General features: G+C 46.4%; 1 protein-coding gene across 1 annotated transcript in view; it reads right to left on the bottom strand.

The window, feature by feature from the left end:
- usp43a (ubiquitin specific peptidase 43a) overlaps nt 1-27388 on the bottom strand; it is a gene marked incomplete at both ends in the record, with an annotated part of 89774 nt that extends 62386 nt beyond the window's left edge. The window contains 2 exons of the mRNA XM_079220232.1: nt 18642-18806; nt 26777-27388. Of these exons, the coding sequence (XP_079076358.1) occupies nt 18642-18806; nt 26777-27388 (777 nt within the window). The remainder of the gene's footprint in view (nt 1-18641; nt 18807-26776) is intronic.
- Nucleotides 27389-27849: the final 461 nt, after the last annotated feature.

The raw sequence follows: 27849 nt of genomic DNA, 5'->3' as shown, positions 1-27849 counted from the left end.
GCAATGTGAGGGGAAATTGTCTTTGGCTTCACCGCAATCACCATGGATTCCAAATAGGACCGTGGCAGGAAACGGTACGATGACGATCCATCTTTGATGACGATGCGCTGCTGTTCAAACAAAACCAAATCGCTGTGGCGTCTACTTTGAACGATGAGCTGCTTTTGGAAATCTTTACTAGAATATCTAATGAAGCACAAAGCCCCAAAAAAAGAGAGAAAAATCTCCTGTGTGACAGTTTACTTTCAAGCTCCACCTTCAGCACATCTCCAGTCTTGGCCTCGTCTTTACTTGAATGTTAAGTGAATAAAAAAACACAAACATAAAAGCTCATTATTCTTTAAGTCGCCGCATAATGCAATAGCTATATCTCCGTCTTTTTGTTCCCGAGAGAAACCGCGAGACGAGAGCTCCAATTAAGCGCCGCGGTGTCTGGCGAGGTCGCCGAAGAGTCGACGCACCGGAGAAGAAAAACGCTGATCGGCTACGAACAGCTGCTGGGGGAGCCGTGTTTCCAACGCGCTCACACCTCCGCCATCTGCTCAAGTGGCGAGTGGAAGAAGAAAAAAAATAATACCTCATATCCATCTTGACGCGGCGACATGTGAGATAGAAGCAGGATTAAGGCAGGAAAGGAACAGCGGGGTGAGGTGTGAACTAAAGAGAGGGCGGTGCCGCGATAAAGATTGGACGAGGGATTCGTCGGCACCTGGGGGCCCACGCGCTGCAGCAGGGGCCGTTTAAAGTGGACTGCAATTTCCACTTTGTGCTGGTGAGCATCACCTTTTCAATCACAGAAAAAAAAAGAATTACACCTAAAGCCTGCAACCTGCATACGCAGAGCTTCTGAATCTTGCGATGACCGCATATGATTTTGAGTTGGATTTTGTTTTTGTATGTTTGATTTTACAGCTGAGCCATATTTTCACTGAATCCAATGAGATCTCCTTCGTCTGCCCCGGCATGGATTTGTGTAATTTATTTTGATGTCTGATGTCTTTCACACGGCGTGTTTACCGTCTCTCGTTTGTTAATCACAGGCCGAGCCGTGACCGACTCTCAATTTCGGCCGTTTTTTTTCCGTCTCCGTCTCTTCTCTGGAGGACAATGCAGAACGATCCTCAGACCCTCGAGAGACGGACTAGGTTACAAGCATCCCCATGGCAACCCTGGCCTCATTCCCCTCAATCAACATATGGGAACAGGGGGCTTGTTCATCAGCCACAATGGGGCCGGAGAAAAAGAAAACGAACGAGTCCGGAGCCATTCTCTGTTTGTGTGTGAATGAGCGCAAATAATAAAACTCTCGCAACGACTTTTTAGTAAATTACTAGTATCTGTATCAATAGCGTAGAAAGTCAAAAGACAGGTTTGAAGTACCGTGACAACTTTCCTCCGAAGAGCACGAGATAATGCCGCTCACACCATTCCCGCAGAGATGCATCACTTTGCAACGTGGGATTCAAAAGCTGGCGTCACGTTCTCCTCACGGTATCGGTCAAGCCCCGCAGATGCTGCCGTAAAGTCTGATGCGCTTTTACCTTCGGATCCACCACCAGCGGTTTGTCTGCAGTTCAGCCTCACACCGCCGGGACCATTTCCTGCATTCTCGCTCATGCACATTTAATCTCGCCGAGGACACAAAGTGCCAGGAAAGAAAGTTGTTTGTGATGGAGAGGAGAGGGAGTATGAGTGGGAGACAAAGACTGGCTTTGATACTTAGTTCTCGATGCATAATTGATCCGAACGGGGGCATTTTTTTCGCCCGCCGCACCACATGGGGGCAGGTCATCAACCTCTGTGGCAGATCTGAGAGCAGATAAACAGACAGCTCCACTGTGCGACAGCGAGAGATGGAGGTAGGGTGACAGAAACTGTATATACAGCAAAGACACATGCTGTGTATGTTCAGAAATATATGTATATATATGTATACACATGCTGCAGATACGCACAGTTAAAACACAGAGACAGAGCACCTCACTGTGCCTCTCTGTTTAGCACCCAGGGAAAAACGAATGCCACCGCGTCGTCGCTCCGCCAAAAATAGATGCGGGGGCCGGCCGCGGCAATAACAAGCGAATACTAATATTCAGCAGCACTAAGCTGTTCAATTGTCACACTGGGAGTATTCCACACACACAAAAAGAAGAAGAAGAAGAAGAAGAAGAAGCTCCCAACAGATCTAGGCCACATTCACCCGCCTCCTGTTGCTTGGGGACAACATTACCGGCAGCATCTACACCCCCTTCCTCCCCGGGCGGTGTAATTGATTTCTTCACATTTACTTTTACTTCCAGAGCTCAGCGGGCTCCAACTGAAACGCCTGTATTTGCCTTGTTCTCTTAATGGCTGGAGTGATAAACTGTGGACAAGCTTCTTTCAGAAAATTGGAGCAGAGCAATGAGTAGGCATAAAAAGTGACAACTAAGGAAAAGCCTGGAAGAAATATTCTGGGGCTAAAAATAAAAGGTTTTTTTCGCTCTGCGGTTCCATTCTGCTCATGCTTTTGCGCTGAGAGCCTGTTTTTCTATTTTGTTTGCCAGGAGTTGGTCGATTACAGCACAAAGAGCTGATCTAATCAGAGTGTCCGAGCCAAAAGCCTGGAGGTCTCGCGGCAACGGGGTTTAGATTCAGACACGCGCACCTTTGAGCAAAAAGGAGTGAATTATTTGTTGAGAGTGACTTTGGCACACTGAGCCTCTTTCTATTATTACGCCGATGCTTTCACAGGTGTAAAAAAAGAAACAGAGCTAAGGGTCACATGGGAAAAGAACAGCGTGTCCTCCGACTTTGTTCTCCCTTTCTGTTTGCCCCGATAATGAGGTCGAAACGGACACACCGGCCGTCAGCGAAGCTCGGCATCGCGCCGCCGTGGGAGCTTTTAGGGATGGATATTCAATGTCATGAGCACACATCTATCAGAAGCAGCGTTAATGTAGTGTGATCTCAGTGATTTAACATATGACCTGTTGGAAGCAATTTATGACATAATACTATAAAGTAATTTGTGTTTTTTTTGTTTTTTTGTTTTTTAAAACCCTTTGGAAACCCATGGAGTCAGGAAAACATGCCCGAACATGCCTGAGCGGGAAAGTTTGGCACTACCGAAGACACCGTTATAAATATTGTTTTTTAAACATAACAAAAAAATAAAGTTTGAGCATTGGCCTCGGACAGAGGAACCATGTATGATATATCTTCAGAGCAGTTGGTCTCCAGAGTCTGCTCTGGTCTATTTCTCGCATCGAAACTCTGACCGCTTCCAGTGATTTCCTTTGAACATCTTTGGGACAAAATAACAGAAAGTGTTGGAGCACTAGTTTCAGACTTCATCGACTGGCCCAGCCTCAGCTCCTGCTTTATTATTTTCCAACAGAGCGGGGCGAGGACTCATGGGTATTGTGCGTCAGCGAGATTGTTGCGCTTTCGGCACGCTCTCGTAGGACACGGCGGGGTGGAAAAAAAACTTCAAGGACACGCAGCCAAATTAATGACGGGGACGTGGCGGCTCCTCTGCGTACCGGCCGTGTTGTTATTGTTCACACGATAATATACCATGTCTGAAACCTGGCGCGGCGTTTCTCCTCACAAAGCGGCAGCGACCAACTCTAAACGTGCTAATGTCCTTGTTGCTGGAGATTAGTCAGCCTCAATCCACAGCTGGAACTCACCTGGTGGTGTGTGTGTGTGTGTGTGGTCAGCACTATATGCACACAACTAAGCTAAAAACAAAGATGTGATTGCTCCTCTGGCTGTCTTAGGGATGCTGCAGCAGCTGCAAGCTGCATCGTACCTATCTCTCCCCCACCTGCGACTTCCATGTGCTGCTGTCTTCTTCTCCTCATCCTGCCTGTCTGTCTGTACCTACAGCAGGACGACATCACACAACATGCAACATTCTTGGCAAAGACACTTTCACGTCACGGCAAGTGTCAAAAATCATTCAGTCACGGAATGATGCAAAAAAATAAAAATAAAATGTTTGTCAACACACAGTTGAAGCGTGCTATCTTTATCCCATCAGGGCACCGCATGAGACAAGATTAAGGACCAAGCCATGGCGAGCGGTTGCAAAGGAGCCCCCCCCCATCACGGCATGGTTGTGTGACCTGAGACGGCTTCTTCTGCACCCTCCTCTGCTTTTTGGGGACTCAATTCTGTGTGATCGGTGAAACATTTCTCCTGTGCAGCCTTCTGTGAATCTCTCCGGCCCAGTGCCTCTGGCAGAGGCCCCTCCAGAGATCCTCACGCTGCAATCCCGACATGAAAACATACGCTGCAATCAAAAGCCCCCGCTGATTCCCCGTGGCGCGCACCCATTCATGTGAGACGGCACCGAGGCGCTCCTCTAGCGGGAGTCTGGTTTAAAGTCTGTGTGTGTATAGTTTCACGGTAACAATGGGAAAGGCTTGGTGGCCGAGTATTTATAGCTGCAAAACGTTACAACCAGGCCGCTGACACACTGATTTAATTATCAATCAGTAAACAAAATGATTATTTATTTGATTTTACTTGAAACGGCAACCACTGAAGGCTTGAAAGGTGCCCGCGAAACATTTGTAGCTCCCGCTGTCATGGAGCAGAACGGCTGGGAACGATTACAATGGGTTATTTATTATTTATTATCAAATATCAAAATGACTGTACACAGGGGTTTTCCTTGCTCAAACCATCTGGTTAACACACACACACATACACACACACACACACACCACGTATCTAATTATATTTCAAATCAGAATATTCTTCTGCAGTATTCTGGAGTGGTCCTAGTAATATGTATTCCTAGGGGGTTTGAAGTATCACATCACATGACCATGGTTGAGCTACGTTTGAGACGGAGAGCGTGACCACAAATATTGATATGCTAAATATCACAAATAAATAAACTCCTATATTTCCTTCCATTTCTCCGACATAAACAGACGCACGATAATGCTGTAAGACACTCTAAGCGATAGTAAAACACGGAAAGCGAGGGCAGCTTTTCATGTTTATGGGTGATCATGGAGTCGTTTTTTGCTGTGGTGGCAAATACGTCTTTAGCTATTAAGCATAACAGTCTGTTAACAGCTGGGGGAGGATCCGTCGCTACACTCAGGAACAGAAATAAAGAGAGGGGGGATGAAGACATTTTTTAAGTTGATTCTATTTTGCAGTTTGCAAAATAAGATAAGATAATAGTCAGAATCAGAAACCGTTTATTGCCAGGAATGTTTACACAAACGAGGAATTTTGCAATGATATTTAAATCAAGTATAAGATAAAGTGCTCAATAAGATAATAGTTCACATTCTGCAACTGTTTCATGCATTCTGCTTCCTTCATGTATTGTATCATTTGAACCCTATAGTAATCAAAGTAATCAAAGTATATACATGATGACATAGATGTTTTTATAATCTATGTACTCTTCGTAGAATAAGCTGCTGTAAACCAATACAAAGGCCCAGTCAAGCAAAAAAAAAAAGTACATTTATCTTTTCAACAAAATTGCCCCAAAGCAAGCCGCAAAATGAAAATTAGGATGTAGGTAAAGATTAAATATTGACTAAAGTGCTCGTCTTATGTGTCATTTTGCTACTTCTTCATTTCCAGAGACACCCGTTTGAGGATCGAGACAAAGCTTGTGTACTTCTACTTGTTTTGATGTGAACTACAAACATTTCACAACCACCCTCGGCGTCTGAAGCAGGACAGAGTTTGATAACTGAAGAGACAGACTGGATTATAATTTACTGTCTGCTTTCACTTTTAGTTTTCCCCCTACAGTCCTGCATGCCTACGTTTAAGCAGCGGCAGCTTCAGTGTGCTTTTCACTCTTGGTGTCAAGCAAATTAATATTTTAACACGTAAAGGAACAGAGTGTAGCATTTATAAGGCTCTCATGGCAGAGAAGAAATGTAATATTAATATGTGTGTTTTCTTTTGTGTATGATCACATGAAAATAAGAATGGTCTGTTTTTTGTCCCCTTAAAAAGGGCCCTTTGTTTCTAGGTATCGAGCTGCACCGCCATGTTGCTACAGTATTCCAGAACGGACAAACCAGACACTGGCTCTTGATCGGGACAAACACGTTCTTCGTGAAGGCCCACTGTAGTTCTCATACTTGCTTAGCAGCGAGAGAAGTTTCAGTTGGTTGCAATCTGCCAGCTCACCACTAGATGCCTCCAAATCCTACACACTGCCCCTTTAACACCGACACATTTCACATCAGCTGGAAAATGTTCCATACCTGAACAGAGGGACCCAAACACACGTCTGTAAAATTAAAATAAGGAAATGTGTTTTTTTTATGTTATAATTCTACTGTGACCGTGTGCTGAGCGAAACAAAAGCTGCCGTTAGGGAGGAAAAACACCTCTTTTTATTGAGAGAAAATAAATAATTTCTATAATAATAAATGGCGTCCGACTGAGGAGGGACGCTGATTCAGTTATCGCCTCAAACCACATTTCTAATCAACCGGCTGGCTCAAGGGGCTTAACACGTTCACCTGTGCTGCCAGCCACCGCTCTGAGTCATCCCTGTGCGCTCACACACACACACACACACACACACACACACACACACACACACACTATAATATATTAACTCACAGGGGAAGACGCGCCTTTCTGTTTCACTTCCTGTGCATTCAAGCAGGCTCATAAAAGTGCAGATTTTCCCTCAGAAAGAGACTTCTGATTAAATGATCTTTCAGCTCGTGGTCACCAAAGCAAGAGCGAGGACGTTCACTGAGGTGATGTGACTGCGACAGCTGAGCGCGACAGAAACTTGAAATGGGGGTGGGAATCAAACATCTCGGCTTATGGCACCTGTTGCGTCATTTCTATGTCTGTTCCGAAGCAACTTGGCTTCATTAATATCATGCCCTATATTAGATTAAACCATAAACCGCGTTTCATAACCACAGCTAATTGGTTCTAAAGTTGAACACCACCTAAATTAAGAATCCCTATATGTGGTATCTCCATGGCCTCAATATTTGTGAACATGAGCTACTCTCTGAAACGAAGAAAGTCTCAAACTTGTGATGTCATCGGGAAAAAGTCTGGAGATGCTCCATAGACGGTTTACTTTATGATCACAAACGGTTGTTTTAGCATTCTCCTTTTGGATTTGGGAGTGAGTTGCCCATGTTAAGAAGCTGATCACATTATTATGTCCTCTTGTAGACTCACAAGACTTTTGAAATGCAGTGGTATTTGAGAAACATTAACCAAAGCGATCATATCAGCAGACCCCTAGTTAGCAGACCCCTAGTTAGCTAGCTAGCATGTCTATCTCCAGAGCTGCCAGCACTCCTCCCAGCAAAGTGGTTTTCTAGCGAGCAGGATTGAGGCAAGGAACCATTAGACCTGGCGGCAGATCCCCACTGTTGGGCTCATTTTCTGAAACCAGTGTAGCATGAAAACATGGTGGAATTAGCAGGGAAGCTAGCTAACTAGCCATATTTCTGTCACCGGTGTTGCATGAAAGCATTTATCTCTCTAATAGATTAGCCTTTTAGCAACATCTCTCTACTCTCGCGGAGCAGCGGCCGTGAAGGCTAAAGAAGTTAGCAGAAGGCTAAGCTAAACTACGAGCAACATTCTCCCTCCAGCTCTGAAATGCTTCACCTTCTCTGGTCACCTTCACAAACTTTTATGAACGTATTCAGTGTTGATAAGTTGTGTGTAGCGGTTACTGTCTTATTAAGCGTGTTTTTCTTTGTGTGTGTGTGTGTCTATTTGAGTGCGTTGAAGCAGCCCACACTGAAGCTGCTGCTATCAGCTTGATGTTTTCGGCCTCCTGCAGGAGGAGATGACGTCTCCCACTGAGCGTGCGAATTAGTCGAGCCAATGTTGACATAGCTGCCGGCTGCTTCAGGAGACACCCAGATCCGCTTGTGTCTTTCAGAGAGCGCCTTTCCACCATTTGAATGACACTCACATATCAGCACAGGGCAAGTTTTAATGGAAGCGAGCATGTGTGTGTGTGTGTGTGTCACACCTGAGAGTTTGTCAACACTGTGGGAAGACTAGAGGTTTTTCTAATTAAACAGCATCTAATAGCGAATCAAGCTGTGCTAAAAGACTCTGATTCTCCTCTCAAGCGAACGGCGTAGAAAAAGGCGGCATGGCAGAGGTCGCGTGAGGTCAACGAGACGAGGCGACGGAAGAGAGAGCGACAAAGCGACTACACAAAGGGCCGATAATTGAGGGGAGGAAAGGGTGTTCAAGGCAGAGACAAGAGGAGTCAAAGGTCACGCACAGTGTGACAGAAGGGATGTTCGGAAAAATATGTCTTGATTACTCGACAAGACTAAAAAGTCTCCATCCATGCTCGTCTCCCCATTAACGCCGTCGTTCTCTGTAATACTGGTGACAATAGTGTTCGGTTAAGTGAGAGTGAGGTCATCATGGCTCGTCACATCTAGCGCAGTGTGAAGAGAAAACTCCAGTGTAGTGATTCAGAAAGAGCGATACAAAAAGAAACACACTACTGAAACAGATCCACCCGTCAGGCAGGACTTTGTCTCTCTGTGTCTCGGTTCAAAACCTCACAACAGCGGGTGGGCAGGGGGATAAAAGTGGGAGGAGATAGTGACGGGAACGCTCTATCCAGAGAAGAGGAGCATTGAAAGAAGCGCTGTCCGTGCAGTAAAGCGGCTGACTTAACCGGATTCTTTCAGCTCCGGACGGCCGCCGCTAATGCGGCCTATTCAAAGCAGGCTAACGCGGTGACGAGGCAGTCCGGGAGATAGCGGTTTGAAACCACCAGGCATTTTAAGGCCTCTGAATTTTTGTGTAACTTGCCACTCGATCATGTGACCGTCGCAGTCCGGCATGTGACCTTCTTGTGAAATCCCCCTCTTTGTTCTCTCGTGTTGATTCGTGTCACTCGGTTGTGCGGACCAAAAAACTTCATCGTGACTTCCCTCTAACCTTAGGCCGATCCCGACCTGAGGAGCACTGCGTGTACCCACTCCATCTTCATCTCCATCCAGATAAAGGGGGCGATAATTAATTGGTCTCCACAGAGGGACGGTCTTGTGAGGGCGTCTGCCCTTTCGCTCTGAGAGGAGCTGAGCTTTGAGCCGACCGGAGCATTGCTGATCCGCGCATGGCATTCTGGGAGAGATCTCTTTTCCAAAAAGACGAGCCGAGAACTTGAAAACCGAAACGTGAGCACTTGTAAGGCTGGTTAATATCCTCGTAAACTCTCGCTCCGCTGAAAGTCCCCACACTTCCCCCGGAGGGAACCAGGTCTGGCTTTGCTTGAGCTCGAGACACATTTCAACTCAAGCCACTGGAAGCTGCAGTGGGAGTCTGTGTTGTGTACTGGTTGTTGCTGAACGATGTGATTGATTGATATGTTTTCTAAATGCAATTTCACATTAAAGAGATGCTTAGTGCATTGACATGTGCTCCACATGCATTACATGACAAACTAACGAGGATAATGTTTGGCTTTTTGCTCCAAGCTTTAAGATAAAAAATGACCAGGAAAACAATGAATGAAAAGATTGTATTTAAGGTCCCTCACAAAGACACTATTAAAGCCTTAGTTGGTCCCTCTGAGGTGTTTTTTTCTTTGTTTTTGTTTTTGTAAATTACCACACTCACAGTGGACCACATGGAGAGATCTGAGTAACTAACAATGCTGCTTTACTGTTTAAAGGGCCTCTATTTTGAGCCTCAAGGTCCACGTCTGTTTTTTTAAATCCTTTATCCTTCTGCAAAATCTGCCACACTGGCACATTAACACTTAAGCCAAAGTGCAAAGGGAGAACACACACACACACACACACACACACACACACACACACACACACACACAAAACAGCCTACGCAGAGTCGACCACAATCGAAAGTGTCGCACAGAAATAACAAGCTGATTAATCCGACACTAATTAATTTCTTTCACCTGTAAAGAACATTTTCTAAAGAGTAAATGGGAAATGAAATGACTTGAGTGCCATATAAATATTTCCCTCTGCAGCTGAGGCCTCTGAGGACAAGATGACGAATAGCTGAACGGGTGACAGGAACAGGTCAGACTGCTATGCCACGTTCTACAGGCGCCGGCTTCAGGAAGACACGACCATATAAGGAGGAAAAGCTTGTAAAAAAACAAAAAAGAAACAAAGGGTTAGTGTGGTGGACAATGAACCTGCAGGAGAAAGACTTGGTTTACTTGAATGAGAGCAACAACAAGCATTTCAGTTCCCAGCAGGAACCGGTTCTCTCCGCTAAACACTGATCACACAGAGGAAAGACGACAATGAGAGGGACAAAAGGTGTTTGGTTGTTTTAGACTTCCCCAAGGTGACAGTGTGAGCGACTAACGGCCAACCACTGATCTTAATCCTCACATTAATTACCGCAGAAAAACCACACGTGAGGTATCGCACCTGAATCCACAGACTTTTACAGCGTTTCCTTCAGACCTTCTTATCAGGAAACCGGCTGCGTAAATCCGACAGCCTGCAGGGATTAGAAGAAATGAGTTGGACGTGGGCTGCAGTTCATAAAATAACTTACTGTGGGGCTCAAAAACGGGGACAATTACAATTTCACACATCACAGTGTACGCCTTTTAATATACAAAAACCAGACGCGCCGAATATCCTAATGTATGACCTTCTGATACTGGGAAGTGTATTGTTATTGTAAACATATAGTTACAGTGTGTAATTATACATATCTGATCCAGTTTCAAATTACTTCCAGTGTTGAAATGGTGCTTCAACAAAACAGGAAATAGTCTATATTTTTGTTATTGTCAACAAATCCAATGAAGAAACCCAAACCAACTATGAATTGTAAGTAAGCATTGTATGTGTACAGTGAAGCCAATGTGGAAGTGTCTTAAACCTGCATTCTTTCTGAGGTCCATCATGAGGTTGATAAAAGAAGTCAGATTGTATAGAAGTCTATGAGAACATGAGTTTATGGTGCGGGGCTACCTCGTGATTGACAGGTCCCTACCACAGGCGTTGTCCGTGTCTTTCAACTTCAACCCTTTCACGGTGGGTTCTCAGTTCATGAACGGTGACTGTATCCTTCTGGTCGCTTGCAAATGTCTTGTCGGATGTACTTAAGCTCCGCCCTCTCGTGCCACTTCCGGTTGCGTAAAGCCCAGATGGAGACAAGCAAGAACAAAAACAAAAACGTCCCAAAGCAAGTCTTCAAAACTGCAGTCTTCAAACCACTTCCGACACACAGGGAGCTCCATTGTAGTCCGACAACTATTACTGAGTTTTCGTTTGAAAGGGTGACAGTGATATTCTTTTTTTCTTTCAGGCCTTTAAACTCAGAGAATTTACTTTCACCTCTTTGAATAGGGTCCAAACAAAAGAAAAATATATGAAATTATGGAATGTGAAGGTCTTTAAATTCAACATTTGAAAAGGCCGAATCCTGCAGCATTTATAGTCCAATTTCCACTAACGTCCCGTCCAGTCCTCAAGTCACCCCTCGTCTTCATTAGAGGAACCTCTCTACCAACTCCTCGCTTCCTCTCTCCGTCTCTCTCTCTCCCTCGGCATAGACAGAAGTTTATCTTTCAGATGTTTATCTTTCAGATGAAGGACATCCTTTGAAACATTAATGTATTTAATTAAATGTTTCCAAAAGAATATTTCATTCACGTAGTACGATCCATTAAAAGCCGTTCGCGGTGAATGTCCACCTGCAAGCTTGTTGCTGGTGGCAGTGCCCACCTAGAGTTACTGTACTTTAGTCAACTGCACGGTTGTGTGTGTGTGTGTGTGTGTGTGTGTGTGTGTCTACGGGAAAACAAGCTGAAAGAACACACACACACACACACACACTCTCTGACCTAAAAGAGGATCAGTGCTTTGTAAAAATGGGAAGCTGAGATGGAAGAAGGAGAGAGCAGGCGAGGCCATCACTGTCTGCTCTTGTCAAACATGCAAGAGAGGGTTTTAAAAAGCTCCCCCAGAAAACTCTTCCGTCCGCCGTCCCACACGAGAGAGAGAGAGAGAGAGAGAGAGAGAGAGAGAGAGAGAACCAAGAGGACGTGAAGGAAGTGCAGAGAAGAGGACAGGAAGTGGTGTTGGTGGTGGGGTGGGGTCAGTGGGGTGTCACCCGCCCCACTGCCATCTCTCGCGCGCTCAATCAATGATGCGGCCGCTTATGGATCTCCTTTGCGTGAGCGACTGTTTCACCCTCTGATATGGCATTTATTTAATAATTCAAACCCTCCCTCAGCACGGCATCTTAGGGCTGCTCCACGGCCGGGTGCATTTTAGGATTGCGGAGAGGAAAAAATCTGTTTGAATGTATGAACACATGAACATGAACTGTCACACAAGACGGCATCCTTGTGTAGCCACAACCATCCTGACCTCTGACCTAAATGTCGGCCTGCGAGTTGCATTGTGGGCAACGTAGGCGTTGCCCCGAAAGGACTCTGCGTCACCGGTGCATCCATTTCGTTCCCTCTCACAAGTGGAGTGCTCTTTCTGATAGTTCATTAATATTTAATACACTTCTTTTTTATTTTCGTTGTAGGACTGGGCTGAAATCGATTCTGAATGGCGTGCTTCCAGGCTTACATCCGCTACAACACTTTTTAAGATTTACAAAAATTGAACAAATGCGTCGAGGTCTCTGCCGTAAGAGAGGAGAAGCAGAAATTGGCAGGTTACATGTGTGGTTCCCCGATGCCTCGGGACAAAACACCCGTTTGAGACATTGCTGTTCAAACACACACACACACACACACACACACACACACACACACACACACACACACACACACACACACACACACACAGAACAGTACTTCAACCGACTCAAATACTCGGCTTCTCTTCTCTCTGCAGTATCCGTCTTCTCATCTCCAAGCAGCCTCTCCAGCATAACTACTCTCAAAGATGAACATCATAATGTCCTCTGGCCTTTCTTCCTTCTTCGCCCTCTCCCTCTTACTCTCAGTTACTCCCTTCCCTCCCCGTGTCTTTCTTTTATGAAATTTTCTGAAAGAAATGAGACAATGAGGCTGGGGATATTTTGGAGACTTAAATGGAGGTTAAACGGCGCCGATTTCCACCTTCCATTCAGAAGGGACACACATCTGGGCAACGCCATTTACAGAAGGGCAACTCTCGCTTCATCTCAATACGCGCAGCGGCGCTCACCACCACCCGAAGAATCCAAATGCAATTTCTGCAGACGTTGAGTAGAGTTGCAGGAGAGTGGGTGACAGACAGGCCCTACTCAGTCATTCAACCCTCACTGGCAGGATAGATCCAGACATTGCGTCAAGAAAGTAAAAGGCTTAAAAAAAACGGGCTGAATTATGGATCAAGATGTGGCGAGAGGAAAGATAGGGCAGAAATATATGTTGAGGGAATATTTCCAAAAAGTTTGATTCTCCCTCGTCCCTGCGTGCGTAAATCGCATTCGAGAGGTAAGGATGGGCAGCGGGGGGATTAGCTGACCCCGGCCCTTCGGTCCAGGCTGTTTTCACACTGATAGAAAACAGATCTCACAATCACTCCTGAAGAATGTCGACGCCGCACATCTTACCTCTGTGTGACGGAACGAGCGTGAAAGGGCAACTGTAACCCTTTTTTTGAGCAACGCATCAAAACGAAAGTCTCAAACAAAACAATGTTCTCATTCAAGAGACCCCACGCTCTCCCGCTCTGTCAGGAGGAATGCGTGGCATCTGAGAAATGTCACTCGCGGTTAAAATCGGGCCGTTGGCCGACCGGTGGCTGGGGGGGGGAGGGGCACGCTGCTTTGATGTCACCCGTGTGAGATGGAGAGGGGGAGGGGAGAAGGGAGCTGAGTCAGCGCAAATACACCTGCTGAATGAACACACTGTGCCATTAGCATCAGAGCTAAGCTAATGTGGGCGCAACAGCTTTTCATTGATTTAGTCTCACTAAAACATACGAAACTATGAATTTGTAATTCTGAGTTAAACAAACCAAACATACACAACTATACTTTCTTGAGTTATTTAATTATTTATCAAAAGTGTGTTACTGTCATTCTGCAGTTCACTGTGTCTTGTTTAGACATAAAAACACAACATCAAGGGGATGCAATGCATTTCCAATGGAAGCCAGTGAAACAAGCAACAAACGTGCATGCTAGAAAATGGAAAAAGTGGATTTGGCCCAAACCAATTGTGTGAAGCGAAAAACTAATTAAAAAGAACTTTACATCAATCCGCTAACAAGAGTTTGAGCAACTCTTCACCGGCAACTCAGCGACAACGTAGCTGACCACCACTTTTGTAGCTTTGTGTTTGTGAGCAGGACTGGCGGACTGGAGGAAGTTACACTGGTCGGCTGCATATCTTTGTTTTATTTTTTATGTTCAAAGAAAACGTGAATTATCACTGGAAGCCAACAGAGAGCAGCTCTCCCTCATATTTCAATCAGTTGCTCTTGTCTTATATGTTGATCTCCCTCTCGCCCCTCACATAGAAAGGGGCCGTGGCTCTGTCTGGATCATAGAATACGGCGTGTGGATGTGACATCAGGGGCGCTTGATGATTGACACAGAAACGGGAGGCACCAGATCAGAGACCCATCATCGGCGGTGACATTGGAGGCCGTCATTTAAAAAGTCTAGCCCGGTTTCAAAGTCTAGTCTATGCAGTTGGCTCCAAGGATATATATATATATATATTAATATTTTCTCTCTCTCTCCCTAGCTTCACGGTCGACCCTCCTGGGGCTGAAAAGCCGACCGCTATCGACATTTAAAAATGGAATAATGCATACGTAATGATTTGGCACTGGTGTTGCATCGGCAAAACCTCGCGTCCTACTGTCCATGGGGCGATATGGGCACGTTTTTTTTTAAATGTACTCGCTCTATATCCAACTCGCGGAGCAGGGCCTGAGGCAAAAGGGAAACGTAGCTCGCCTCAGTGCGCTCACTCGGTGAACACTGGGAAATGTATGCGAAGCTCCTATAACACCAATCTGGAGTTTGTTGGTGGTGGTTGTTTTTTCTCATCGTACATATCAGGATAGTTTAACCGCTCTTATTCATATTTTGAGAGCTGCTGAGGCCTAAGGGAAGAACATAATGCAGCGGTTTACAGTGCGATCCTGACCTTTAACATCATGTGATCTATTGGCTCAAAGGCAGCGGCAGGCCTCTCTCACTTCTACTGAAGCTACGCCTCCCTCGCTTTTTTTGTTGCTGTTTTTTTTTTGCTGGAAGACAAAAGCTGCCTTTTCTTTTGCCGTGAGCCAACGGAGATGATGAACTACGATTGTCACGGCGCTTTGAGAGGCCGTTGTTGCGCGAAGCCGGGGGTTTCACCGGGGGTTCGGTCGCCTCTGTCAGCCGGCGAGGAATGTGTCGTCGCCGCCGGTGCCAGCCAGGCGAGAGAAGCGAGTTCAGCGAGGTCCCGCTGGAAGGAGGATTAACATTACTCGGCTGCCTTTGTGTGTGTTCACGGCCTCGCGTTACGTAATGCCGCTCGGGCGAAGCTGCCGGACTGGTCACACTGCTCGCACAGCAGGTGTGCTGCACAAACAACTTCTTCTTTGCAAAGAACGTTACACAGAGCCTTCTGTGTGTTTTTTTATCTTTGATTTATTATTGTATTTCGCTCATCTTTCCTTTCTTTACTGTCTTTCTTTTCCGTTTTGTATATATATAAATATATTTGTTGTATCCTTTTAACCCCTTTTCTGGACTTAACTAGTTTTTTTGCATTAGTCTCATCACTTTCTCCCCTTTTTTCATCTTTTGTAAAGCACTTTGAATTGCATTTGATTTGTTTGAAAGGTGCCATATTAATAAAACATGATTGATTGATTAACTGATTGCTGCCTCTTTGAGTCTAGCTAACACTAACACACACACACACACACACACACACACACACACACACACACACACAATATAAATATCCATAAATGTCCATCCAGTTCAAACGGTTGGCAGAGCAACGTGTCACCAACACATCTAAAGGAAACGGTTCCCAGCTCATATTTGCTCTGTGGGAACCTTTACGTCCCGCTGTAGACGTTTGTTTTCCCGACAATCAAAAAGTGAAATCGTGGAACACCAACCGCCGAGCTGTACTTATTTTAAGAGGATTCTCCTTAACGCTTGTTGCTTGAGAATTTCCCCACACCCCACGAGGGATAAATCATGACAGGAATAGAAGAAAAAAGAGCAAGTCATCAGGAGGCTGTCAGAAACCGTGACGAAGAGGCATGTAATAGGTGTAAGGATGCAAACGTAGTTACTCCAGCGTGAAGAGCTGCCGAGGAGCTGACGTCAGTTGTTAGCAGACTATTTGACATGCGTGCGGTTGTTTAAGTAAACTTCAGTCAGGCCACTGAACAAACTGATTAAGTGATATGTTTAGAGAGGGAACGAGCGGCAGCGGAGGAAGAAAAAATACACATCATAGTACAGTTCCTCAACACATACAAATGTTGTTGCACATTTACTTTACTTTCAACTCGGCTAAGACGATATAAAGATGCATGAGAACCTCCCTGAAGTCAGGTGCTTTTCACTAAATGCCTGTGAAAGTGGACCTGGGCAATGTTGTTGGCTTTCTGTCGGCTCAGAGTGACCTGTATGGTCCTCAGGGGCGGTTTGCCCGGGCTCCGGTGACGGACAAAGCAACCTCCCTCTCCTCCAACCCGCCTCACCGCCAGCCCCTCTGCCCCCGGCGCAGGACTACAATGCCCATCAGGGTCCTGTGGAGGTTGTGTGGTCACCGTTGAGTGTCGACATTGGCAAAAAGTAGTGAGGAGACTTCCTTTTTAAGGGATTTCCGTGGCTGAGCGTTTATTTTGGAGTTCCTCCCTAAAGCCCGACCCCCCAGTTTGTTCGAAGGTTTGTGTTTTGGAGAAGACTCTCCGAGGTCCGAGGGTTTTCTCATTACACAGGCAGTGGCAGCACGAGAAATGAAATCAATTTACAGGAAGGGGGGAGGGAGGATGAGCATTTCATGTTTTTTCTTTTTTTTTTATCAGATGTTTAATGTTTCTTCCTGGTGTGAAAAAAAACAGAGATTTTCTTCTTCTCAGCCTCGCGGTGGTGGAAAGCCGGCTTTTGTGTAGAAACCTCGATTCACTGGCAGCCTAATGAGAGCGGCGGCCATAAGCTGGTTAACGCACCACAAAAGGCGGCCTCCATTAGCGCTGCTGTCGGAGAGGGCGAGCCGGGCACCGGCTGGGTGACAGTGCTGCGACAGCTCGGCTCATAACAGTACTCATCTACCGACAAGGACTTTGGGGGGCGGGGGAGGGGGCGTGGAGGCGGAACCGCCAAACTCCAGGACGACAGGGAGAAAAAAGGGCCGATACTGAGCAAATGTGATTAATCGCAGGGTGTTTGACACGGGGGATGATCCCAGCAGCTCTTCTCATCACGTGTTTAATGTCATAATGTGCAAACAAACACACTCGCAAAATTGGACATTCAATTACATGCCACGGACTAACAGAAAGGTCCAACAAGTCACTCTTTTTTCCCATATTGTTTTGACTTTTGGGATCACGTATCGGCAGACAGTAATAAATGCACACAAAAAATGTATTAAGCTAAATGTGAATATACAGTGAAACAATGCACCGACCCATTTTCAAATCTGCAAGGAGTTAAAGAGTACACGTGACATAAATAAAGTCAGGCAGACAGAGTGAGTTATTTTAAAATCTATTGCTGTTGTATTAATGTGCATTTCTTCTAAAGTGCACTTAGGTCTAATCCAATAAATGTGCGCATCAAAGACACATCTTACTGGCTGTTGGAGTCTTGGCAACTCTGGTCATGATGGGAATAAAAGAAAAAAGAAGTCATCAACTCAGTCCTGATGTGTCTGCCCTTCATTTCCTCTCGCCGCATCACGTCCCGTCCCACCTCATTTTCAAGTGCAAGGTCGCGAAGTGGATCTTTCACACATCGGGGACAAAAACAAAGACAGCGAGAGGGAGAGAGACGGCGTGTTGACGTCTGCCATTGCTGCGCGTTCTCCTTTGACATCTCAGAGGATGAGAGTCGCTGCGCACAGAGGATCATCTCGAGCCAATGGGTTTAGATTCAACTGCAGCTGGGAGAAGACTCCCTTGGAAAAAAACTCTTCTATTTCCACGACTGAAACCAAAAAAAAAACACGCAGAGCGGATCGATGACGTCATCCGCCGTTGGTCAGCTTCAGACAGCGAGGTCGGCATTGTGTTAAAAGCACATTACACAACCAGCGCTCCGATTAAAAACGGGATGTTACACACAACATGTTGTTGCCTGTGAAATCATTCGGAGAGCGAAGAAAAAGACGGGAAACTGAATCTGGAGACTTTGTTAAGGACGATCCAACTAGGAAGGATATCAGACATTTTCCTTTTGGTTTCTTCCCACCTTCTTGTTGACTCTTCGAAAGTCTTATCTGCATAAACCTCACAAAGAAAAGCAGGCTTTTTGTTCGCGGGCAACAGTTAAGCTCCGCCTACCTGACGAGATTTAGCCGTGAGAACTCTAACAGGGTGCGCTTCAAAGGTCATCTTTGTACCACAGGGCAGTTAGGAGCTGCTGGCAACTAAAGGTGGCTTATTATATATTTATAAATAAACAGCGGCTCGCCCTTGCGGCGGCCGCGGCTAATGAGCGATGGCGTGTGGACTCACCTTGGCGGTGGCTTTGGTCTTGCTGCTGCTGCTGTTAGTGTTGTTGTTGTTGTTGGGGCTGGGATTGGCATCTTCATGAACTCTGTCCAGGAGCCAGAGGAGGAACTCCAGGGCGTCGTGCTGAGAGTTACCCCGAAACTGAGAGCCGTACTTGGCCACCATGCTCTGGGGGAGGGGGAGAAAAGATGAGTCATTAAATACTGACGTCTTTCGCCGACAAGATGAGGCCAAGATCACATGGAGCACAAGAACTCATCGTTTGTAATAGTGAGATGAAAACAAATTGGGGACATTTCTCTCTTTCTCTCTCTCTTATCACCACTTAATGTAGACTCATTTAAGAACGTCTGCCGGGCATTATTTGGCTATGATAAGATCAAGTAATGAAGTCATTCACAATTCTCTTTGGTCGCTGCACTCTGGCAAAATAAGTGGTGGGGGAAGAAGAAAAAAACATAGAGACAGAGCGCCCTTTATAAATATGAATCAGACTTTAGGGCAGAAGATGCATGGGTCAGATAAAGCTGTAACTAAAAATGATTTGATCTGTTAATCAATGTATTATTTGGTATCGAAGAAAAGTGACAGGTGCCTTTTATCCTTGTACGGCCTAAGTTGCGATCTTCAGATGTCTTGTTCTTTCTGAACAAGGCCAAAATCCAAAGATTTATTTTTATTTTCTCTCATACTATGACAGAAAAGCCTCAATTCCTCATAGTCAAGGAGCTGGAACCAGCCAATGTTTGGCATTTCTTAACCGATTTAACCCGACCTAGTAGTCCTGAAACGTAGTCCGAGTTCAAACTCTTTTCAAGTTAAACAATTCATCTTTTTGTTTTCGTTTAAAGACAGTGTGGTTGTTCAAATAATGAACTATTTCTTCTTCTATTTGTGGGGCAGCTTAACGGCATCAGTAAACACAAATCAGACCGCCCTCATCCTGCAGCGCGCCGACCGATGACTCACACAGAGGACGTCCAACACCCTGACAGGTGCTACGAGAGAGAAAAAGGGCTGGCTGTCTAATTCAATTATGAGGAGGGAGTTGTGACTGTATGAGTCAGACGGAGAAATCGACACGCTAAAGTGACGGCGGTGTCAACACTTCGCTTGGTGGCTACTTCTCTCCGTCGCTCTCCCTCTCCGTGTGCGAGACCGACGGCTCCAAGTCTCATTAAGGGAAGAAATCACCACATTACACCTGCAGCGTCTAAATATAAACACGGGAGGGAGGGAGGGCCCCTCTACCTGACGGAGACAGCCCGCTAATGAGCTTCATCTCTGTGAGGGAGCACTGACAGAGGATGGAGGGGCAGATGGAGAGAGAGAGGAGTGAGGGAGGAGACGCTGGCGGAGGTTCAACAGAACCGGCGAGTGTTTTTTTTTTCTTGTATTTTTTTTTCTCAAGGACGACGCTGTTGTGGTGAGAAACGGGCAAAAAAGTACAAAAAGAAGATACAATATATATATATATATATATATATATATATATATATATATATATATATATATATATATGAGGGGTGAAAGCACCAAGGCAAAGACAGTTGCCAAGGTTACGGTGAGTTGGGGCTCAGACACCTGATGACCTCAAGAGGTCACAACTCCATTAAGAGGAGACCCCACCACCGGCCTCGTCTACTGTTTTCTAACTCTGTTTGAGCGTGTGGTGTGTGTGTGTGTGTGTGTGTGTGTGTGTGTGTGTGTGTGTGTGTGTGTGTGTGTACATTTTGGATTTGGATTTTTTTTTTTTTAAGAAACTATTGATCAGTCTTGACCAAGGATCCGATTCTCAACCCACACCTGATCTTAGTTTCATTTCTTTCATTAGATCAGAGGAACAACGTTGGGCTCCATGATTCAGTTTGTTGTTGTTTTTACTTAAACTACAAAACAGAAGTGGTAGTAGTAGTTAAAGTAAAAATATATTTTGTATTTCATAGAATTCTTCCCAAAATAATCTCCTTTTGATTTCATGTCCTGCATTGACCTGCAAAAAAATAAACTAAACAAAAGAATCAAGGCCGACCAGCTTTTCTCAAAGCAAAGAAAGCAAAAAGATAAGAGAATGACAAAAGACAGATGCTCAACCACACGCGGCCTCTGCGGCGGGGGTCACGACCTCCCAGCGGAGATAAGGGGCAACATCCCCCTGCTTCACGACCTGGAACACGTCTGTTTTGGCATCCCCACCCTAAACTCACACCATTGCACCCCTCCACAGAACATCCATCTTCCTACTCTGTAAACAATGACGGATCTGAGTGCTGGCAGGGCCAGGAACGTACCTCAAACATACATCAAGCAAATGTCCCTCCTCTCTCTCTCTCACTCTCTCCCTAAAAAAAACATTTACGTCCACCTCGGCCTCATCGTGGTCCGGCCTGCAAAACAGGCCTGGACGGATTTCTCTGTGACGGGCGCAGAAGGATGCTGACAAATAATGATGAGGCATAACAAGAGGAACCGCACACATTTCCACACACATACACACACGCACACACACACACACACACACACACACACACACACACACACACCTACAGGTGTGGCTGAAATGAGGCTGGATAGAATCTGTCATTACTGGCTGCTCCATTTGCTATTTCATTTTTCAGGCGGCTCGGTGTCGCCGGCTCACCTCTGGACGCAGGACAGTCATCACTTATAGTCTGCACTTACGTACCACTCTCTCTCTCTCTCTCTCTCTCTCTCCCTTATGCTGCGTTTCATCTTTCTCACACACAGACACACACACACACACACACTTTATTTCTTCCTCTCTTTCTATTGTCTCTCTTTTTCTTTCCTCTGTGCCATGTGATAACCATTCCCCTCTGCTAAATCAGTCCCAGCTGAGCTCAAGACAAACACACACACACACACACACACACACACACACACACACACACACACACACACACACACACACACACACACACAGTGCAGCACCTGTCCTTCCCCCGCCTGCTCCTCAAGCCATCCTTCCAAATCTAATCAGGCCTCTACTTCCTGGGCCACGCTGGATTCACTTCCAGAACAACAGAGCAGGAATTAATATTACATTTTTTTTATGACAAATCAAAATGCCACATCTTGGAACCGGACCCTATATCTCCTATGTGTATCACCCATGTGGGATTTACAGGCGATCAGTGAGTAATTAAGGAGGAATGAACGAGATGCGACAATAAATAACCGCCCCTGAAGCGTCACAGGCTCCCCGGGCTCTGCCGGTACGGAGAAACTGCTCTTCTTGAGGCTGGACATTATTTATTTATATATTTTACACGTGCTCACAACTGGGAGTCTGGGAAGCTGCGTCTGCCACCATCAAGAGCCGTGTGAACGCAAACTCCATTTCCATCACGGAGATGAGGCGGGAAAAAGAGTTGCGCGTGTGATGTGGCGATGGCAGGAATGGAATCCCCCAATGCTAAAGATTGATTTTTATTCCTTTTTTTCTACCCCTTATGGTTTCCTACAGCGTGTCGCTCAAGCTTGGCACATACATCACGGGAGGGGAAATGAAACCTGGGGCAGAACGGTCTCATAGCGCTTTCAACACAGTTTCTTTATTTCCTCTCGTCCCGGCGGCTGGAGGCTCGTCCAACTTGAGATTGGTCCAGCTTGTGTTTCGCAAGTCTTTGCAAAAGAAAAGTTCACATCTTTCAGCCCCGAGAGTGAGCAGGAGAGGCCAGGCGAAGTCAAACGAGCCATTCGTGGTACGCCCAACTTGTACTACCCTTGTACGCCCAATTTGCACCACCCAGAACCTAAACAGGACTACCACCGAAACACCAGGCTTCCTCTTCCCGGCTGAGCTCCTTCTGGCCTCACAAAAAGATGCATCCGGGCTCCTACAACACAACGTTTTGTTGTAAAGAAGGTCAGGAGTGTGAGGCGGTAACAAAAGGAATGAGCTCGCTCCACCGTCGAGTTAAATTGATGGAGACAACTTTTGGAGGCACCAATAAAAGGACACTCCATCCCTCCAGATTTCATCAATGTCAAAATGTGTAGTGAAGCGGTGGTGGCAGGGTTGGAAACGGTGACCTTTAAACACAAGAACTCCCAGTGGGCTGATCGCTGTCGTCTGCAAGCGGAGCAGCATTTGGCAACACACTTCGTATCAGCCCGACTTAAAATGCAGGGCTTCGAGCAATCGAATGGGTTGCGGAGGCGAGCAACCTTTAACGATCGGGGGAAAATTATATTCTTTTTCATTTTTGCTCATTATTCTTACTGTCCAGTAAGGAATGAGCACCTCTTTATGAAACACGACCATCACAAATCTTTGAGCACATCTAGTGCCTTCACACGGCTGAGCCTTCGAAAGGTGGTCGACGATGCTAACAGCAACCGGAAGGTGGCCGCTACCGTAGCGGCAAACCTGGGTGTGGACGGCGTTATAAGTCACGGCCTCGCTCCCTCGCTACCTGTGGCCGACATGAAACTACCGCGGCATGAGATATTAATTCCTCCTTCCCTCATTCTCCGGACCTGTCTCACAGCCCAAAAGCTAACTAGCTTGCTAGCTCTACCACACCTACCAGCGTCAAACCAGGAAATCAGTGGTAAAGTATGAGTTTTATGCAAACCGCTAGAAATACTTGTGGCGCAAGAGGGGAGCTAACGCGCGTTGCTAGCAGTGTGATCGGGGCCTCAGGACATCTTTACTTCACCATATCTTTACATTGCTAACAGTTATTTTCTTCTATATTAACGCTCTGAATTTCAAATGTAGCAGCGACAGCAAATTTTTGGGAACAAATTGACATCAATTTAAAATAGACGCACGTTGCCCTTTGGCTTTTCAAAGGCCGAAGAAAAGTCAAACGAAACTTGTTTTCCAGCTCCACGTGGAACTTTTCGAGAGCAGCGCCCAACATTTAAATGTTGACTTAGCTCCGTGCTGTAAAGGCCTGAAGTCATTCTGCTCTCTACAGTTGAGAGATATTGGGATTTCTACTGAAAGCCGCATGACTCCTGCTCATAAATTATTACAGCCAGAAAGGAGATGGAAAAAGTGGTCGATTGCAAAAAGTTTATTTTTCCACTCTCACTTGCAGCCGAGTGCCCCTCTTCAGGTGTGGAGGGACTTGGCATTAACCATCAGTTGTCAAAGTTGACTGTCCCCGTTTTCCCCCGATTACAACCCAGGGGGCGTCTTATGAGGATCACAGGAGGGAAGATGTAGTTTTGTTTCCTAGCGATGTCTCTCCCTCCCACTTTTCTCTTTCTCTCTCCCTCTGAGTGCACACAACTGGAGGCGACTCAGCAGGAGGGGAGAGGGGGAGGGGGGTGCATCCTACTTTTTCCAGGCTGAATGCACTTGCTACAGTAAACATCCTCTCTCCTGCTTCACCCTGGGATGAGCAGACAGACACAAATCACTGTGTCGATGCGATGGGGCGAGGCGAGAAAACACAAGTGGAAGACATGGATTTTTTCTTTTATTGCAGCCCACTATGATGAGAGAGTATCGAGAGGTTGGGCTACAGAGGAACTACACCACGGCTACATGAGTATATACACACAACGAGGCTTGAAGGCGGACCAGTCGGAGTGATGACGTTTAGTAGACTCGTTAGCACTCACCTTTTTACTTTTTTTTTTATCTTCAAAATTTGCAAAAGGGGTATTTACTGACTTATTTCATATTGTAGAACAAAGTGTTAAAATCTCTCACGCTTGCGTTAACTAATTAGACCTTATTTCAGACATCTAACCAAAAAAGCATTTTGATAAAACCAGAGAGGAGGGAACAGGCAGACTCTTATCCGGGCTTTAGGACTCATTCCTGCACCGCTCTATTAGAGCAAATAGACGAGAGAGAGAGAGAGAGAGAGAGAGAGAGAGAGAGAGTACCTCTATTAAGTTCAGGGACTGATATCAGACACCATTTTACTACAAGACGGGCTTGAATGAGACTCACAAAGACTCATACATTTTTACCAAAACATTTCCATGACTTTGAGGCACATTTCATGAAACGTCTGTGTCTACATGAAAGAAATGAGAATAAAAATCCCCGTCGAAGTACCTCTTGACTGAAAAAAAATGACAAGCAACGGCTGCTCGGGGACTATGACCTGTAAAAAGGTCACTTGTTTGATGGCGGACGAGAGGGAAGCCCGGGGGGGGTTGACAGTTGATTCTTGTCCAGCAGCAGCAGCCTGGAGTTTAGCATCTTTAGCATGACTAGCTAGCGCTGCTTCTCCAATGTTCAAAATGGCAAAGGTTTTTCCACAATAGTGCAATTTTTTCACAGCCCAGGGTCGCACTCTTTCCTAAGTCGTGCCTTTTAAGTTACAAAGTAACGTAAGGTGGTCTGCCGGAACATCGACGTAGCCTTTTTTAAACCACGTATATGTAATTATGCAGGTATTTGTGACGCCATTTTTCAATTGCCCCTTTTACGAAACATTCTGGGTTTATTTATTTTTCCAAAACTTCTCAAGGCCTGGAAATTGCCATTTTCACATTTTGACACATTGCGGGCACGACATGCTGCCAGTCTTCGTCCCAGAGTTCAACGTGATATCAACGCCAACCTAAATCACCATGCGCACTTCACATATTTGGTACCGAGGTGTCCTGATCGAGAGGAGCCACTTCAGAAGAGATTAAGTAGCACTTAACAGTGCTACTTAATGGTTTTCATGTTGACTTTTTACCATATTAGAGTTCTGCAGAGGCTCAGGCTCAAGTTGATAACATCATGAGTCCTTCTTTCTGATCTTTCAGATCAAAACCGCATTTTCTTCTTCTTCTTCTTCTTCTTCTTCTTCTTCGTTAATAACCACCTCGCTGACACAGCTTTGGAACAAAATGCACTCTCTCTCTCTCTTACTTCCTTACTAATTTGTGGTTGTGGATGAGGAACAGGTGTCAACCTTTTTTCTATTATAAATGACATCCCACTCGTACGTTAACACATATTGCATCACCACTCTTCCCTACAACTTCCCCCAGGCCGTCTGTTGATGCAACAGAGCAGTTACCTCTCAGGACGCCCGCCTGACACTTGACTGTCATCCACTCAGCACAGAGACAGAACCCTCGCAGTACCGGCTCTCAGCAACAACGGCAAGACATTATTTCACATGCTGAGTAAAAAAAACTCTGCTGGAATGAGACGAGGAATGCACGACTTCCCCCGCACTGGGAATGCAGACCAACCACCCGAGGTGCAGGGCAGGTGAGTCGGGTGGAGACGCTGCGCCCTGTGTGTAATCAGTAACTGCACTACTCATTCAACAAACAAGAATACAAAATAAAAACTCGAGACTGGGAGGCGGAGTGGCTTTTATTGTCACTGCTTCACGTGACACGCACGCCCAGGCAGGGCCTGAGCGTCTTCACCGGACACACGCATTGGTAGACCGTGGCCTTTGAACCACGTCCACGTTTGAGGCGCCGCTTGGCTTAGTAGCTGATCATCCATGGGAGGAATGCGTAGCAGCAACCAAAACCTGACGATAATGACGTCTCTTTATTGCAGTAGGAGAGAGTAGCAGACCACACAGCAGCAGGCCACTCACGGCAGCTTAATTATGTTTAGCCCAGAGAGACCCAGACACCCACCAGCGCTGGAAAATAAACTACCTGGCTGCAGCTTTTGCAGCCGTGTGTCAATTAGCTGTGTACTAATGTGATTTAAAATGCCCCAAGGCCCTGTGGTATTGCTTTTTATTGTGCTGCTGCGGGGGACGTTTGCAGACAAATGGGCAGTTAATAAAATAACCAGAAATCAATTGACACACTATTTGGCTGGGGGGGGGGGGGGGGGGGGAATCTCGGGGGCCCCTGGGGGTCTGGGGCCCATGGATGTTTTATTCAAATAGATATATAGCCTTGCTATTATCCACCTTGCTTTGAAAAAAATCTAATAATAATAACTAGATAATTACCAAAACACAACTGGTATTTGTGTAGTAATAAAAAGTTGTTCCCATTGAAAGACAATCTCTCTCTCTATCTCTCTCTCTCTCTCTCATTTCTAATCATGTCCTCAATGGCATGCCGGGAAATTAAGCTAAGTGGCCGTCACACTCTTTCCCTCTGAGGTATGACCAGGTAATAACTGCCCACTGCTCAACAAAAAGCAGCACGAGCAGCCAGCGTGTCCTCACCTTGAACTCCACGGACAGCTGCGGGGTGTACTCCAGGGTCCACAGACCTCGAACCAGCGACGCCAGCTGCTCGGTCACCTCTCCCCTGGCGGCCTGCGGCTCGTCGCCTCTCGCCTCCCCGTTCACCCTCCCGTGGCACCCCTCGGACTTGTACTGCTCCAGCCCCAGGTACTCGGCGAGCAGGTCCGTGTTGCTGAGGCACTGGACCACGGCGTTCATGAAGCAGGTGTTTCCGTGGTTCTTCAGCCCCAGCACCCCGGGGGTCTTGTCGCCGTGGCACCACGACAGCCTGCCTTTCACCGAGCCGTACGAGGAGGACGCCACGGAGCTCTTCTTCGCGGCTCCCTCCCGGGCGACCGGCGCGCCGTCGTCTTTGAACCCCCCGGACTTGCCTGGCCCGAAGCCGCCGTCGTCGTCCTCCGCGTCCGGCGGCTGCGCGTCGCCAAAGTGCGCCAAAGTGCCCAAAGTTTTAAGGATCCTCCCCATGAAATTCCCAAAAGATCGCAGCGATCTCTTCCTGCCAAACCTCCCGGTTTTGTGTTTCTTCTCCTTGCGCTTCGTCGTTTTGGGTTTCATGGCTTTCCTTACCTTGTTTTCCTTGCGGGTATCCATGGCGCCACTACTTTACTGGACCGCGCACAGAAAAATGAAACGGGCTGCGGAGTCGCACCTGTCTGCCGGGGCTGTCTACCGCTCCTCCTCCTCCTCCTCCTCCTCCTTCTCCTCCTGCTCCTGCTCGTTTCTCTCCGTAAACCTTGCCGCTGAGGTGGCGCCGATAAGGCGCATGATTACTGATATTATCCCCCGTGACATCCCGGTAATTCCCAGTAGCCTGCGATGTGGTCTCCAGCCCGCGCGATTCGGGGAGCGACGCTCTCTCCAGGAGCCACGATGAGACGCTTTCCTCCCTCTACACACACACACACTCTCACACACACAGCAGGTTCAATTACACTTCCTCATCGACGGCTGACAGCGCTGGATCGCACGCGCGGACTCGCTATTCCTACGTCCCTCCTTCCCTCCCTCCTCTCCCGTGTCTACGGGGCTACAATGAACTTATATTTGGAGGA

This window comes from Taurulus bubalis (genome assembly GCF_910589615.1).
Source record: "Taurulus bubalis genome assembly, chromosome: 6".
Lineage (NCBI taxonomy): Eukaryota > Metazoa > Chordata > Actinopteri > Perciformes > Cottidae > Taurulus > Taurulus bubalis.
The sequence above is the reverse complement of the archived record's forward strand: the minus strand, read 5'-3'. Positions and strand labels throughout refer to the sequence as shown.